Source organism: Fringilla coelebs, assembly GCF_963513975.1.
Source record: "Fringilla coelebs genome assembly, chromosome: 4".
Classification (NCBI taxonomy): Eukaryota; Metazoa; Chordata; class Aves; order Passeriformes; family Fringillidae; genus Fringilla; species Fringilla coelebs.
Window position 1 is genome coordinate 38,156,507 of NC_140032.1, and position 16,125 is coordinate 38,172,631.

Genomic DNA, 16,125 nt, shown 5'->3' on the forward strand with positions numbered 1-16,125 from the left:
GCATTTACTGGAAAGGTAATTTATGAAAGTCCAGGAGATAAACTTAGGTAAATTGCCATAAGATCAGTACCTGTTAAAGTTTGGCGCATATACTGCACACATACATGACAGTATAGAAGAGCATTTACTTCCAGGTTCTGTGTCAGTCTCTAGCACCAACAGAATAAGCAGAAAATGATATAATGAGAAAGTATCCTTCTGCAATCAGCAAGAAATTTTAAATATTATCCCATGTATCACTTGCAGGTTCAGATATTTTTCTAATGTTTTTCTACTTTATTTATTTATTTAAAACTAGAACCAAAGTTTTGCATGTTAAACTCACCCCTGCCACATTCACAAATTATCATCAGCTTATAATTTGCATGGCAGGTCCTTGGGTAAACAGCTGTTTTGTCAATAAGAAAATATCTCACCTAGTAATTGATGAAATAGGAACTGCAAGTATGCTTTTGTGTGTGTACATTGATATCATATCCATTTCTGCATACAGTGGAGAGGAAGCTCTGCTTTTACCAAAAATTTAATTCCTATATGCCAGTTCCAAGAAGGCAGTAGACTTTATAGGTGCTATATGATGGTTTTCATATTAGGAAGCTGTAACAGATTATAAGCAATTCCACAGCTACACGTAGAGGTTTTTTAGATGGTCAACACACTAAATGTTTCACAGGCATGTATTAAAAATGTAATATTAAGACATAGAGAAATTATAAGCACTTGCACAAACCAAGAACATCAGAACAACCAATCAGAATATGGTTATGGAAGAACACCATCAGTGAGATTAATAAAGAAACAGAATGGATTTTTCACTCAAATAGATAAGAAAAGGACTTAATGATTCAAACTCTAAGCATACTTAACACAGTAATTTCTGGAAAACTGAATACAGGGCCTTGTAATGTCAGTTCTCTTAAAGCATACCAGTAAAAACATGTCATATTACGAAGAACTGACCAGTGATCAAAAATCATTTTCCATAGTGTCTTTAATGAAACCTCTTTAATCAGAATTTTCACACTAAAAATTTAGGCTTTTACCCTGTCTTTCTCACCCACTGAGTACTTAAGCAATATGATCTGTGTTTTATAAATCTGTCAGGATCATGCAAGTATTTAATTCCTTCAAGCAGGAAAATGAATGCAGCAGCTCAACAAAACTCACAGAAAAGGAATTTCTACAGTAATTCTGACATTATTGTATTTGAAATGGAAAATTTGAGTTTTTCCTCTGATTCTGCTAAGAACGTTTTGAGGCCTTGTGAAGACATGATAGTGCAATAAATGCAAAGCAGTCCTTATGCTGAATTGGTGAAGCTTATGCTAACAGTGGTTCATCTGTCTGAATTGTGAAGACTTTTAATTGTTAACACTTTCCATCAGAATGAAAGAAAGCGAGAGAGAGAAGTGAGAGCATGTATGAGTGAGAAAGCATGAGCAACAGCAAGTGAGGGAAAGGGAAGGAAAGAAATGTTACTTGAAGCTCTAGTTACTTTAACTTATTTTTTCTATTTTAATTGTTTTAAGAAAAGGTTCTGAAAAGAGAAATTTTAGGAAAGTCTTTCCTTTAATTGCATTTTTCTAATCCAAGAAAAGAGAAATTTTCCCTCCAAGTTGTTATTACTCCCATATCCATCTGTCTCCCATTTCCATTTTTCACTGCAGAAATACATGAACAACTGCAACAGGATCTGAGTAAGTTACTACCACTTGTACTAAATTGACTTTAATGAAATGAATAACAGTGAGAAAATAGAAAATACTTCTAACAATTAGTCAAAAGAAACCAAAATGCAGTGCCTTTGAGAGGTTATAAGAGGGTTGCCAAGATCTTATCCTGGAAGCAAAATTCTCAGTGTTTACCAGGTGTCCAATTCCATTAGCTTCATATATGCTAATTATTTCTCTTACTAAATACACTGCAGATTTCGGCAAGGATACCTAAAGGTCTGACATAAGGTAACAGGCAGGATTTCTAGAACATTCCAGATATCAACCAAGTTAGGTTTTATTACCTTTTTGGGGTTTTTTTAGACAGACAATACATATATACTATATACTATCAAGTCTCTCAAATGATAAGAGACTGATTATATTTCTAGTAAACAACTGTTCTACTTGGTTCTAAGCCTAACCCTTCATCATCCCCTGGAGGCATTTCCTACACCAGTAGTGAAACTATTGTGTGTAAATACAGCTATCTTGGCCTTTAGCTTTGGGGTCTTTTCTGGCTTCCCTGTGACTAATTTCAAACCAAATACTGAACTACTTCTTTGCAGCCAGATTCTAGACTCATGCTTCCAATTTGGTGTTTCTTATAGGATATAGACAGGGCCTCTGAAAGTGGTCCAGCCACTGTCTCTTACATGGTTTTCTCAGTGTTCTAGAAAGCATCAATTTATTTCCTTGACAGATATCTACTCCAGCAACACGCTCCCTCCACTGGACAAGCCTTTTCCATTTCTACATCCATAAAACCTCTAAGAGAACAATAAGGCTTCTTAGGACAAGAATAAGGCTGACAGAGCAGGACCTGAAGCACTTGCTCAATACTTAGGTCTTCTTCGGTATATTTAATTACCTCTATCGATTCTGTTTATGACAGAAAAAAATAGCATATGTAAATTCTGTAGCTAAGTTTCATAGCATGCATGCTGAACCAGAAAAAAAGCAAATGCCACTGAGTTCCAACCTCTTATTTTCATCACCAGAAAACATTTCTTAACACAGAAAATTTAAACACAGTTAATATAAGTACATGCAAGAGATAATGGCAGATATACCTGAGAACAAGGATGAAAACTTGAAATGACATACAAGAAAAATTTGGTAGTACAAGCACAGACAGAAGAAGCATGGAAACCATCTGACAATTGCATAACTTTAATAAAAAAAATAATCTGGCATATGTTAGGAGGGAACAGAAAAATAATAAAATCATGTAGCTATATAACTATGTGAGTTTATGATTAAACTTCACGAGCTAGCAACCTGTCCATCAAGTCTCCTTGCTCAAGGATGGGTTCACACTTCTGCAGAGCTTTTTAAAGCATGGGCATGACCAACTGCAGGTAGACAGGTAGGACTAATCGCAGATGGTTTCTATGGTAAGGTAAATTCCAAGAACAAATTTATTAGAGAGTAGGCACTGGGAGTTTGAGGGTAGCCAGCACCTGAACTTCTGTTTAACAAGTTTAGCTTGTGTTTAGATAGTTTAGCTATTTTTTTGGCTATATATTAAAAAGCATGCAGTAAATTAGCTATTCAGAAGTTATCCTTGCTAAAAACATCCTCCCATTACCTTCTTTTTTTAAAATTTCTTCAAGGAAAGAATAGTAAGACAATTACTCATCAGTCCTCATATTGAAGATTTCAAGCTGAAGTCATGTTGCTTTGAAATCCCATTCAAACATAATAACTATTTAACTCAACTACCATTCACATAATTACGCTTGTCTATCATAGAGAACCGTAGTGTCCAGAATACTTTGAAGTTCATTTTATCAAAAGGAAGTTTATATTTATCTATCCAGACTCTACCAAACACATTTTCCAAAGAAAATGAGGATTGGCAGAACAAGCTTTGGCCAGTTCCCCTCTCTGTCTCATAAACTGATTTTGCTGGATCTTTTATTTCAATTTTTTGACTAATTGAACATCATAAAAAGTAGTGTCAAAACCTGTACAAAAGGGACAAGCAGATTTTCTAAAATAAATACTGTATTTTTCAATATTAATCAATTTCCATGTCATATCTCAGTAAATCCTTTCTCAGTTGAGTAGAATTAGAATACTAAGTTGGATTAGATTACTAAATTCTGTATGTAGAAGTTTTTTAAAAATTTCTCAACAGACCTGGGTGCCAAAGGAAGTGTAGTGCAATCTTCTGTTGTATTAGGTAAAAGTGCGTTGCCTGAATCAGATGGGACCTTTCTCTAGGAAGTCACTCAGAAGGCAAAGATGAGAGATATACTATTACTGAGACTTTAAAATGTAGGTTTTCCTGAAAACCAAATCCAAAATTATGAACACCATCTGTTTCAGTTTTTCAGCTTCATCTTCTACCTTCTACAGTTGGAGTGAGCAGTCCTGGCAAATGGGTTTAGCCATATCAAGACAGAGTAAACAAAGGTGGTTCAAAACAAAAACTATATCCCTTCTCATCTACCTTCCTCCTCATAACCAGCATAAGACGATACATTTACAATTTCAAAATTATGTGTAAACTGGATATTTACATGGTCGGGGATGAAAAATACCAAGGGAAATGTGGCTGCATGCCATATTCAAAGCCATGTAAAAATTAAGTTCATATGATGATCAGACTGCAAGGATTAGCATGCAAGGGAAGCATTTAATCATTTTGTTTGAGATTTCTATCCTGTGATACCAAGAGAATCCTTAAATATTTCTGCAGGAACTCCCTATTCAAAAGCACACTGAGAACCTCCCAGAACAGGCTGCATTTTAGATCTGACCACTTGGATTTCCTTTGCTTGACATCTTCCATGTATTAAATCCACCCAGTTATTTAGGCGAGAATGAAAGAAACAAACAAAAAACCCAACAGAAATGTTTAAAAAATCAAATATTTCATTTTAATGCTTTTAGTTTATGATTACCAGAAAACTCTCCATAAACTGTTTGCAGGTGGATAGTAGAACATTTACTGCTATGTTTTCTGGTGCAAAGGTGCATCATAAACTGTTGGCACAGTATTCTACTCAACCTTGTAACAGAAAAAACAAATTGCCTTAAATACATAATCCACCCCCCAGCCCCAACATTTGCTGTCCTTTTCTTAGAAAAAACCTCACTCTTGGTACCTTGAGGAGCTGTTGGTAACAAAGGTATGAGAGAGGCAACAGAGCTATAAAGCAACTCTCAGGCAGAAAAGAGAGGGAGAACACTCTTGGAGGCGCTAAAGACTTTTACATGTTTAAAGCATATGTTCAAATGAAAGCTTAAAATGCACAGGCTCAAGCAAGTGGCTGAACTTGTGCACTTGTAGCCCAGAAGACCAACCATATCCTAGGCAGCACCAAAAGAAGTATGACCAGCAGCTTGAGGAAGCTTACTCTCCCCACTCTTGTGAGCCCCCACCTGCAGTGCTGCATCCAGCTCTGGAGTCCCCAGCATAAGATAGACATGGACCTGTTTGAACAAGTCCAGAGAAGGCCACAAAGATGCTCAGAGGGCTGGGCACCTCTCCTGTGAAGATGGGCTGAGAGAGCCAGGGTTGCTCAGCCTGTAGAAGGTTCTGGGGTACCGTAGAGCAGCCTTTCCAGTACTCAAGGGGGCCTATGGAAACCTGCAGCAGACAGGACATATGGGAGTAATGATACTGATAGGACACGCAGTAATGGCTTTAAACTGAAAGGGGGTAGGTTTAGATTAGATATTAGGAAGAAATTCTTTACTGTGAGGGTGGTGAGACACTGGAAAAGATTGCCCAGAGAAGCTGTTGCATGCATCATCCCTTGAAGTATTCAAGGCCAGGCTGGACAGGGCTTTGAGCAGCCTGGTGTAGTGGAAGGTGTCCCTGCCCATTCCAGAGGGATTGGAACTAGATAATGTTTAAGGGTCCTTTCAACTGAAACCATTCTATTAATTTCCCTTATGTCCCTGCTTGTCCTATAAACTGGATTACTTTCAGTGTTAAAGTACAAATCTGAAAAAATATCAAGGTCCCGTTGTGCATACCATGACGGTGGACCAAACAGTATATGTATTTCATTACTCTTTCAAGGATATTTGCCTTTTCTGGTTAAAATACCGATTAGCTTTTATGTAGGCAGGATGTACACTTAGGTGTCTCCACCTACTTGGGTCAGAAAACATCAGTGCCAAAAGGAGAAAAAACCAAAAAAATTAATGTGTCACCTTTAACCTCTCTTGTTTTTCACATCTATTGTTAGAAAGATATTCAGACCTCTATTGCTGCAGATTTTAAAAGGCTGAAAGTTCATTCGTGATTACCCTTTGACACTATGTTAACTAAGATACAAGTAAAAAGGAAATTTCTCAGCAATAACCGCCACTGGTTTTGGGCCATGCTATTCCTTGATCTGAAATAGGCAATGAAATGTGACTTTCAACCTATTTTTCATAACACTTCCTCTTTCCTCTCTTCTGTCTTCCAGTGGTCTCAGAGATTTTCACAGTGATCCAGGATCACCAAAAAAAGAAAAGTAATGCCTTGTTTTAAACTATTATCTACTGCAGTCAGTTCACAAGTGTACAAGGAGAAATGATAACACTTCATATTCCTTTCAGGATTTGCAACTTTTGCATAAGAAATGAGTCTGGAAAAATGGGGAAAAATCCTATTTCTTAGTATATTCTCTCATAAAGCCTCTTCTATTTTCATATATTATTTGTTATTAGTAAATGATAAACCCTAGTCCAAGTGCCTGATGATCACTAAAATGGAAATGCTTCACTAAACTTCTCCTTGTTTTAACTCCATTTCTGTTAAAAATGTATAGGTATAAAATGAGAGGAAACAAAGCATTACAAATGAAACATCCATATATTAATTGTGAAAACAGATGCAGAAAATGCTCTGGACTTGTACTATTATCAAGGGATTAACTTTATGTGCAGTTATCCTGCTTTACATTTTAGCAAATTTAGTTAGCATTAGTTATTTCTAATACAGTAGAAAGTAGGGAGGTAGGTTTAATTGAGGGTAGACTTTAACAGCAAGATAAAGATCCAAAGGTCCTTATCAACCTTGAAAGAGCAGAGCAGATGAAACAAAAGGAATGGATATGGATAGACCTTTGCTCATAAAAGTAAAGCTACATGAATCATTGAACCGTTGCCTATTCTCACATATTGTTTTTCTATCCAGCTCTTCTCAATGTATTCTAAAAAGTTTCTTACTGCTTGTAGATATCAAATACAATATTATGGAAATAATAAACTCCTTTTAAGCTCATACTCTTTGTGGTCATTTTATATGACAGACTTGGATACCACTCTAACACAAAGAGGCTGAACATGAGACAATTGCAGCGAAGCTCTCGGGTCGGGTGTTAGAGTTCTAGAGAGTCAGGAAGTTCTGGCACCACACTGTAGTTACACTGAGTCTACGAACTTTAAAATGATGGCTTGTTACAAAGCCAACAAACATCACACAGGTACATCCAGTAACTATATAAGCATCATCTTTTTTTCTCTTACCATTTTAACAGACACATGGAAAAATAAGAGTCATACGAAGCCACTTGAATGGAAGTTCTTAATTTGAAACTCTAGGCACGTTATATAAAGTCCTAAAGGACAGCCTTATGTCTTTTTGCAGACATTCGCACTGAGGATTATAAGGAGTTTAAGGGAGAACCTTTATACATAGACTTCACACTGAAATTACTAACAACACCATTTGCCTGACTGAGAGATGCAAAATATCTTAACATACATTGTTGGGGAGCTTCTGAAACCTCATATGTGTATTACACTATTATAGACTGAAAAGTCCAATGCACTCAACCTCCTCAAATAGGTTACTGAAGCAGAGATCAGAATCACAGAAATCAGGGGGTTTTGTCTCAGTTCAACAGTCCTTTCACTCTACAGAAACTCATGTTGCAAACTCATGTTGCAAGACATCATGAAATATTGTGCCTTTTTTACCATATTTAGAATTATTGTCTTCTAGATTTTACTTTAGCAAAATATCTGGTGTTGATTACTTCCCCAATTAATTCTATATACATTTTTCCCAGATTTTTTTATATTACATTAAACTCTTTTAAGTATTCTTAGCACCAGACCAAAGCAACAACTAATGATTCCTTAAGGATTACTAAACTGTCTGTAACTACAACCGGAATGTTTTTCAGAACTTTAAAAAACACTTTTCAAGCCTGAAAACAACTACAGTAACTCTCTGCAGCATGTCCACTCTTGCATTAGATTGAATTGTGATAAATCATTATTTATAGGTATTGGTTACAGCTACACTGCCAAGATGCAAATTTATTTCAAGAAGGTACTCAGTCTCTCCCTCTTGTTAAATTAAAAATAATAATAAAAAAAACCAAAACCAAAACCAGCCTATCATTCCCAAACTTTTTGCAATTACTTTCAGTGTTGGCTGAAGAAAGTGTTTTCAGAGAGTTCACAGATAAACCTGTTAAGTAATTTATAATTTATGATAAACTTGAAAACAAAAGATTATTTTGGAAATTTAAAATCAGTCTTCCTGAAAAATAAACCTAATAATGATTTTCAGAAGCTTAAAGCTCTCTCCATAGTTAACAATTTAGAAGTTTAAATAACTTTTTTAAAAGGTTATAATAAGTGTGCTTGCTCTTATTCACTGCTAGTATGTGCTGACTCTATCATCTTTGTGAACAGATATACAATTCCATAGATGAGTTCTTTTCAAGAGAGAACATTCTCACGGTTGAGAGAGTTACTTTACTACTCAGCTAATTTTAATGTAATTATTTTGTTCACTTTTACTAAGGAAGCAGTTTTCCAAATGCTGAAAGCTGATTTCAAGTGTCTGCAGTCAGGCATTTCTTTTTCTCCTCTTGTTTCCCTCATGCTATCACTCTGCTTGGGAGAAAAATACTTGGCTGAGGAGAAGGCAAGATTTCAAATTCTGACAGCAGCACAGACTTACACTTCCTTTGACCAAGCAAAACATGCATCTTGACTGCAGTCTTGATGCTCTTGTGCATCAAGTGTTGTTAATTGCCAAATAGAGGAATCAAGTGTAATTACACTAGGGATTCCAAGGTCACCAATTTGAACATCAGCAGCTGAAGGGACTTTTGCAATAGCATCCCTCTCACGTTACTGTATTTTATGTTGACTCCATGTTTAAAAACAAAACAAATTTTGCACACATAGCAGTGGAACATTACACAACGTTTACGCCACATTCTTTCCCTTATCTCAGGCAACCTTGCTTCTGGGAAAGAAAGCTCTGGGGTGAAATTTCTTTTTTACTGCTCTGCTGGAGGCACTATCTCCTTTCATCACGAGTGGGTCTTGCAACCAGTATCTATGCTGGGTACAGGAACACCTCCCTCCTATATGCACAACCACCATCATATACACTGTTATTTCACTACTCTGTCTTTCTAGTTCCTCCACTCCTCCTTCCCTTCTAGAGTTGCCAGAGACTGCTTAGAGTGATAAAGAGCAACTGAAAGAAAAAATGGTGAGTAGAAAGGGAATACTGTTAGCTCGCTGTCTCAAATGTATTTTTGTGCATTTAAATTCAACATGAGTGCTAAAATAACAGTATTTTTATATCTTGCAATTTTCCTGTGAAAGCATGTAATAAAGCAAATGACCTAGCTTAAGCTTGAAGACCATGTTTCATGCTTCTTCTTAAACACTTTTTTATAATTTACAATTCCTTTCAACTATTGATGTAAATGAAATAAAGTTTTAGTTCATCACATTCCAAATATCCTTGAGGGAGGTGGAAAAGAGGAGTCTGTGCAACGTTAAAATCAAACTATGAGTTAACAGGGAGCATAATATCACTTATGCATAAGGTATCACCATTATCAAAAGGTAAAAATTTTACTGTAACTTTTTTGCCACTCATTTCTCTGTCCTTTCCTAGAGCTTTGCTTTCTCAGATTTTTAGCTATAAGAGAGCTATTGTAATCTGGCTGAAAACAGAACGAGATATGTGTTATACATAAACATAAGAAATCCTGAATATCCAATGACTACACAAACTCAAGCATATGCAGAAAAAAAACCCCAAAACCCAGACCTAACCAGTGCTGAAACAGAAATAGCTTCCAAAAATCTCAGGCCACTATGATCTTTAGGTATGGTGACTAGAGAAAAAAAGGCACAGAGCAAGAGCCACTACAGTATTTCGCTGTTTGGGACTTTCTCTTAAACCTCTCTAAAGGCATTGGGATATAGCATGTACTTCCCTCTGATGTAGCACTATGTAAAGGAAACAAGTGTCTCCTCTGTTCAGCTCTTTGGCACATAAATCACAGCAGCAGGAAGACTGTTCAGGGGACAGGCACCGTGATTGTCCTTTATCTAAGGCTAAATCACTTCAGGCAAAAATTTGCTGTCAACAAATATCAAGTTTATAGGAAACAAAAACACTCAAAAATACTCACAGCTTTGGTTTGGCAAGCACAGGTGGTGGCTCCTTTGTGGGTGAAAGCAAGACAGCTGGAGGTGGGATGGATTTATCACCATTTGGCTTGCTGTTAATCATTCCATTTACTCCATGAAGAGGATGAATGCCATTTGATTTTTCCTCAGATGAATTGAGCTGTTGTTGAAGGTCTAACACACCAGGTCTCAACTCAGTGCTGTTTGCTTGGTGGGTATCTGTAAGTTTCTTGGGAGGAAGCTCAAGAGAGCTAATTTCAACTGGAGGAAGTGGTGAGAAATGATGGAAATCATCACTAGAGCATTCCAAGTTGGCTAAAAGAAATCAAAAAGAATGTCTCTTCAACAAGTCATAGACAAAGTACATGGTAAATATAAGGTGTATTTTCAGTTTTTTAAAGGTGAAATATCTTTGGTTTTGTAAAGGTATTTTTCTAGTCCTCCTATTGATAATTTATGCTGAATTAGATTCATGGGTGGCTATTCATTTTCTGACTGCGCCTCATGCAAAAGGCACAACTAGAAACCTTAGGAAACTCTCTAAATCTATTTCAGGAATCAAGGCACTAGCTGAGATTGACAAGCATGGACAACAGCAGCTAAAACAGGACTTCCTGTTCCTGGAGTTTCAGGATCACTGAGGAACAAATAATTTAAAAATGCTGAAGAATGCATGTATAGACGGCAAGTTTGCAATGGCAGCTGGGTTAGAGCATCCCGTGACAATATATATGGAAACACATCACAAAACTAAACATATCATGTCACAGTGTTTTATTTTACAGAAAGCCACCTCTAGTAGCATAGTTACATCTCTTTAATTTTGCCTCTGCTGCCATCTAGTCTTGAACCCTAATGCTTAAGATATGCCAGGCTTGTGGCAGAACTTTAAATTTCACATTAATAAAAATATTAAACCAGGAAATGAACATAAGAAACACTCAGTTTGCTGTATATGAATGCACTGAGGTTGACACACCCCATGTCTTACAACAGCCATTTTCCACAAAGAAAGAACACTGTCAGCTTCACAGGTAAATTAATTATGCAAGATTTATGACTAAAAGTTCCTCTTTCTCTTTGTCACATACCTGAGCAGACAGTTAGTTGTGCACTGCTTGTTACTGAACCATGTTCATTTGTTGCTGTGCAGGTGAAAATTCCTGAATCTTCAGGAAAAGTTTCTGCTATTACAAGTGTACATATCTCTTCTGGAAATAAACAGGAAAATAAAGTGCATCATAAACTATTTAAAGGACCATGTAGTGTTTTTTACACTGTATGTAAAAAGGACACCAGAAAGTAGACTTTTAAAAAGAAATACTGTGAGAACTGCAGAAGAACTTTCAACAGAAATGTCTTTAAGAAAATAATTTTGTGTCTGAAAGAAGTAAATTCATCAAACTAAGTTTTCAAAACCAGCTTGAATAGTAATTTTGCAGTTACAAGTCTGTGCAGTCATTTTACACACAATGTTTTTTTAATGCAGGATAGTACTAATTAATACAAATGAATGCAATGGTTCCCAGAAACAATTATCTTTGCAAGCTCTTTTGGTGTCTCTAAATAAGACCATCAGTACAAGTGTCACACAATTCTTTCTTTCTCTGATTTTTTTTCTGTATTTAATGCAACTTCAGATCAAATCCCATTTCAAGTAAAACTAGAAAACATTTTATAACCACTTCCAATTAGCTCTTCTGTATATACTAACCAGAATTAAAAACTCCAGATGCATAAATATTCCTTTTATGCAGTTTGAGAAAATTATTTGTCTCTGTCTGCACAGCAGTGAGAATTGATACATTAAAAATATAATAAAAAACAGTATCCTCAAAACCTCTTCAGAATGCTGTGATAGATATATTCCATAGCTGTTTTAAATTTGTTCATTCCACTTTGATGAGCCATGGTATAGGCTTTGACTATACCAGGATTTCTGTCAGGAAATTTGTGTGAAGTATATTAGATTGGGTCCTACAGTAACTTTTACAAAATCAATTTTATCCATTTATAATGGGCACACTTAACTATTTAGGCATATTTTTTCCTATGTTTATTCTAAGAAGTCACTTTATCTCTACTTGTAATGGTATGGTATTTTTAAAGATGTGACAGTACAGATGATTTAAATAATCCTACTATTTACACAACATACAGATAAAATTTTATACCTGGACAATGCTACCTTGCAAGTCTCCTTAATTAATTCAGAGTTTCTTTTCTTTATGCTGATTTTTAAGTCTCAAAACCAAAGCAGAGAATTTTTACAACATTCAGTTTAATTAAAAAAAAAAGAAAAATACATTTTGCAGTTTGGACACTTACACACTCCCATATATTATCACAAAATCAGCTAATAAAAGCATACTGTAAAATAAGGAAAAGTACTTTAGAATCTAATAACTTCCATATGAAAATTATTCTGTAGGAGAGGTTCAGTAAGGTCAGCTTCACTTCTTATAGTTCAAATATGAAAGCTTTTTCAAATAGTGGTTGTTTGTTTATTTTTCCCCTGTGGAATGACAGACCACTGTCTTTTTTAGACAGTTAACAAAAAAGTTATAAATTTTTTCCAGTTATGAATGACAATGTATCCAAAAGCTTCCTGTACTGGAAATGGGCTAAAAATGAATGACTGACTAAATATTTGGCTCACACTTGGTTTTCAGACAGCAGAACATGCCTTTTTTTTGGCATCACAAACCAGTCATTCTGTGTAGCTGCAACAGTCATGTCTAGTAAACACTGTAGCACGTTGGATCTTATCTAACACAGATGAAGATTAATGACTCATGAAAGGTCTTATCAGGAAAGTAATGGGTAACACAAGCTAGTTTTTGAACTACTGAGATCAGCTTTTTTTTAGAGCCTTGGTGTGTCATAAGCAGTTGAAGCTGTACTGTTAACCACACGTGCGTACTCCTGGACTGAAGTGACCCTGGGGATGTAATCCTATACAGGCAGCATTCTAGTTTCCTGTTCGTTTAACAGCAGAATGCTGAAAGCTGGATCTTTCAGGACTGCAAAAGATCACTCCACCAGGCTGAGAACTGCTCTCTGAATGAGGTCAAAGGCAATATAAAACACAGCACCCAGCAGAAGTCCTATTTTTCAAACAGCAGAGCTAATTAATGCATAACATTCTTCCAGCTTTTTAAGTCTGCAAAATGATCACATGAGAAAAGCCAATCTTCACTCTTCAGTGACAAAAGAATTCTAATGAATTCTACAATGATGTGCTTTGCTTACTGACGAGGTATGTTTTAAAATTATATATGGTAGATTGCAGCAATCTTTGTAAAAAAATTCAAAGTAAATGAATGATGAAAATAATCAGAGATTAAAATTCAGTCTTTTCAACCAGACAAACAAACTGCAACACATTTGTGTTCAATCATAAGAAAACTGGCTAAACTGAAAACATGAAAATCCTAAGAACAAATCAAAAGGCAGCATGGGCAAAAAGAACATGTGAACAACACATTGCTATCTTTATTGATTTTCCTCCTCCAAGCCAAGAATCACTCACCCCTTGCTAAAAGGCTTACTACTGTGGAACACATAGAAATGAAATATTAATTTGGCAAAAGAAAGGTTCTTTCAAGATTTCCATAACACACTCTGGATATACTCAGTGTTCTGAGTATTTTTCTACCTTTACATCCTGACTTATGTAATTATTTTACTTTCTGGTACTGTGCTAAGCAGAATCAGAAGATTTGAGGGAAATAATGTCTGTTCTACTTCCTGGCATTCATCAGCTGACAAATAACTTCATCACAGAAATGTGTTCCAGAAAGCAGCTCTGAAATGCTGTTCTCAGGGCCTTAAAACATATTTAACACTTGACTAAATGAATACAAAAGCATTTTGTTCACTGAAACATGTAAAATGCTTAGGCATGCAAGTACTTGACTGTTTTGTCAGTTATTTAGAAAGAACGATTACATTTTACGCAGCAATTCTTTCCCTTTATGGCTCATGAGTCCATTAGGAAGAATAAACTTTGGTAAGAGAGAAAACTGTTGCATTTTAACAATTTTTTTTACTGGCAACATGTTTACTTCAGAATGTTTCTCTGTACTACATTAAAGGTAGAGCAGTTCTTATATCTGCAACTTCATCTCTGAATGTGACCATTAACTTCCTCCACTGTAATGCACACACAGCTGGGGAAATAAGTACAGTCCCTTGCTGGTAGCTGTTCATTCCCATGCAATGAACAGATCAATTTCCAGAGCTGTAGGTTCAAAGCTGTAAGTTTTCTGATACACAGGGACAGTGGGAAGCCACAGTTGTGGTTTCCTGGTAAAAAATCCAACAAAACAGAACTCCTCCAACTTGTGTCTTGTTCTCCCTCATGTTCCACGAGTGTTTAACTCCAGTTAAACTCAAAGCAATAGGCCCATCAGGTTACTTTTCATATAGGTATCTGTGCATCTTTTATATAAAGAGAATAGAGAAGAGTGAAAATAGAGAAGGATATGCAGAACAGCCTAATAAATGGTATTATAGTAGATGCCTTAGCTTGCAATAACATAACAAAAAATGTATTCAATTTGCCTGTTTCTGATGATTGCCATCCCATATACCTTTATCCAGTCAGACAGCTGTTTTGACTTATTTAATAGGCTTTTTGTCACCCAAGGAATGAAGAGTCAAGTTTTTAGAAGATGCACAAAACTGATTATGTTTGAAGATATCTTAAGCAGCACCTACAAAACACCGATATGAAAACTGAACAATAGCAAATGTGATTGTGAGCAATAAAATGCAGTTTTAGGGTGGAGAGCCTAGGTTACACAATATCTAATCAATAACCAAGGCGTCTGCTATCTAGCCAGACTGGGTACAATAAATGGGAATACTGCTATGGCAACAAAAAACCTTAGCCCCCAAAACATTGTTCAGGTTTGAGGAGAAATTAATCCACTTATCACTGTCAAGGAAAAGTTTATGCCAAAGCTTACCCTAAGGCAGTTATGATACTGTAGATGCCTAAGCTACTTTGAAGTTAAGTTATTTATAACCATGAATATTAATGCACTCCAAAAAGATTTGTATGTTTACAGTCAGGGAGGAATGACAGTGGTGGGTTTTTTTTCAAATCACATAGTACAAAAGAGATCAGTTGTTTACCCTGAATTTGGAAGCATCAAAAAGCAATGATAGTTGTAGCTGTCAGACTTAAGAGGAGGTCAACTGACAGGGACAGAATTCTGTAGGTATCTTGAGAGCACAGAGTACAATTGAAAATTTAATTGACAAGCAATAATATGTAAACTGCTCAGACCACCTTAAATGAAGGGGAATTTCAGCCTATTTTCAGTTTTTTCTCGTAATCTGATTTCTTGAAATATGGTTCATAGAAGATTGCTCTCTCCAAGCCCTTGTTTGCTTCTCAGCAGTGAAAGAAGAAAAGTCCTTAGTAGTAATTCTCTTGTTTTCACTATAGAGTGCAAGGATCTGGTGTGCATGCTAACCTACCAAAGCTTCTATGTTTTGAATTTCATCAGCTACCAGAAAGGTGATTTTCTTGGTGCAAGGAAGCAGTAAGGATTTCTGTAACTTTTGCCATGTATTTTCAGTTTCAAATGTTATGTAGAAACAGGGGGGAATTTCTAATGGAGTTATTTAACTAGAGTGGAGACTCTGGAACACAGCAGTAAAACAGGAAACAAGAAAGCACAGTCCAAGAGAAGTGATGACTATCTTTTGAGATGTGTTTTGTGAACATACACAGTATTGTGCTCAGGAAAAAAAAGCATGCATATGTGGCAATTCCCTGGCAATTTAAGAAAAATTACTTCATACAGTTTTCTTCTTACATGCTGTTAGACAATCGTTCTAATGTAATTCAATACAGTTTGTGGCTGTCTCCAGACAGCTGAGTAATGGTCAAAATATCAACAGCTGGCAAGTGATTCCATGGGATTTTTCATTCTCAGGCAGTCTGTTTTTGAAGGATTCAATCAGTATAAAGTCAAAACGTCCAAGAAAGAAG

General features: G+C 36.0%; 1 protein-coding gene across 1 annotated transcript in view; it reads right to left on the reverse strand.

The window, feature by feature from the left end:
• PALLD (palladin, cytoskeletal associated protein) overlaps positions 1-16,125 on the reverse strand; it is a 186,112-nt gene that overhangs the window by 97,327 nt on the left and 72,660 nt on the right. The window contains exons 9-10 of the mRNA XM_084204387.1: positions 11,210-11,329; positions 10,121-10,433 (exon numbers count right to left, since the gene is read on the reverse strand). Coding sequence (XP_084060513.1) covers positions 10,121-10,433; positions 11,210-11,329 — 433 coding nt within the window. The remainder of the gene's footprint in view (positions 1-10,120; positions 10,434-11,209; positions 11,330-16,125) is intronic.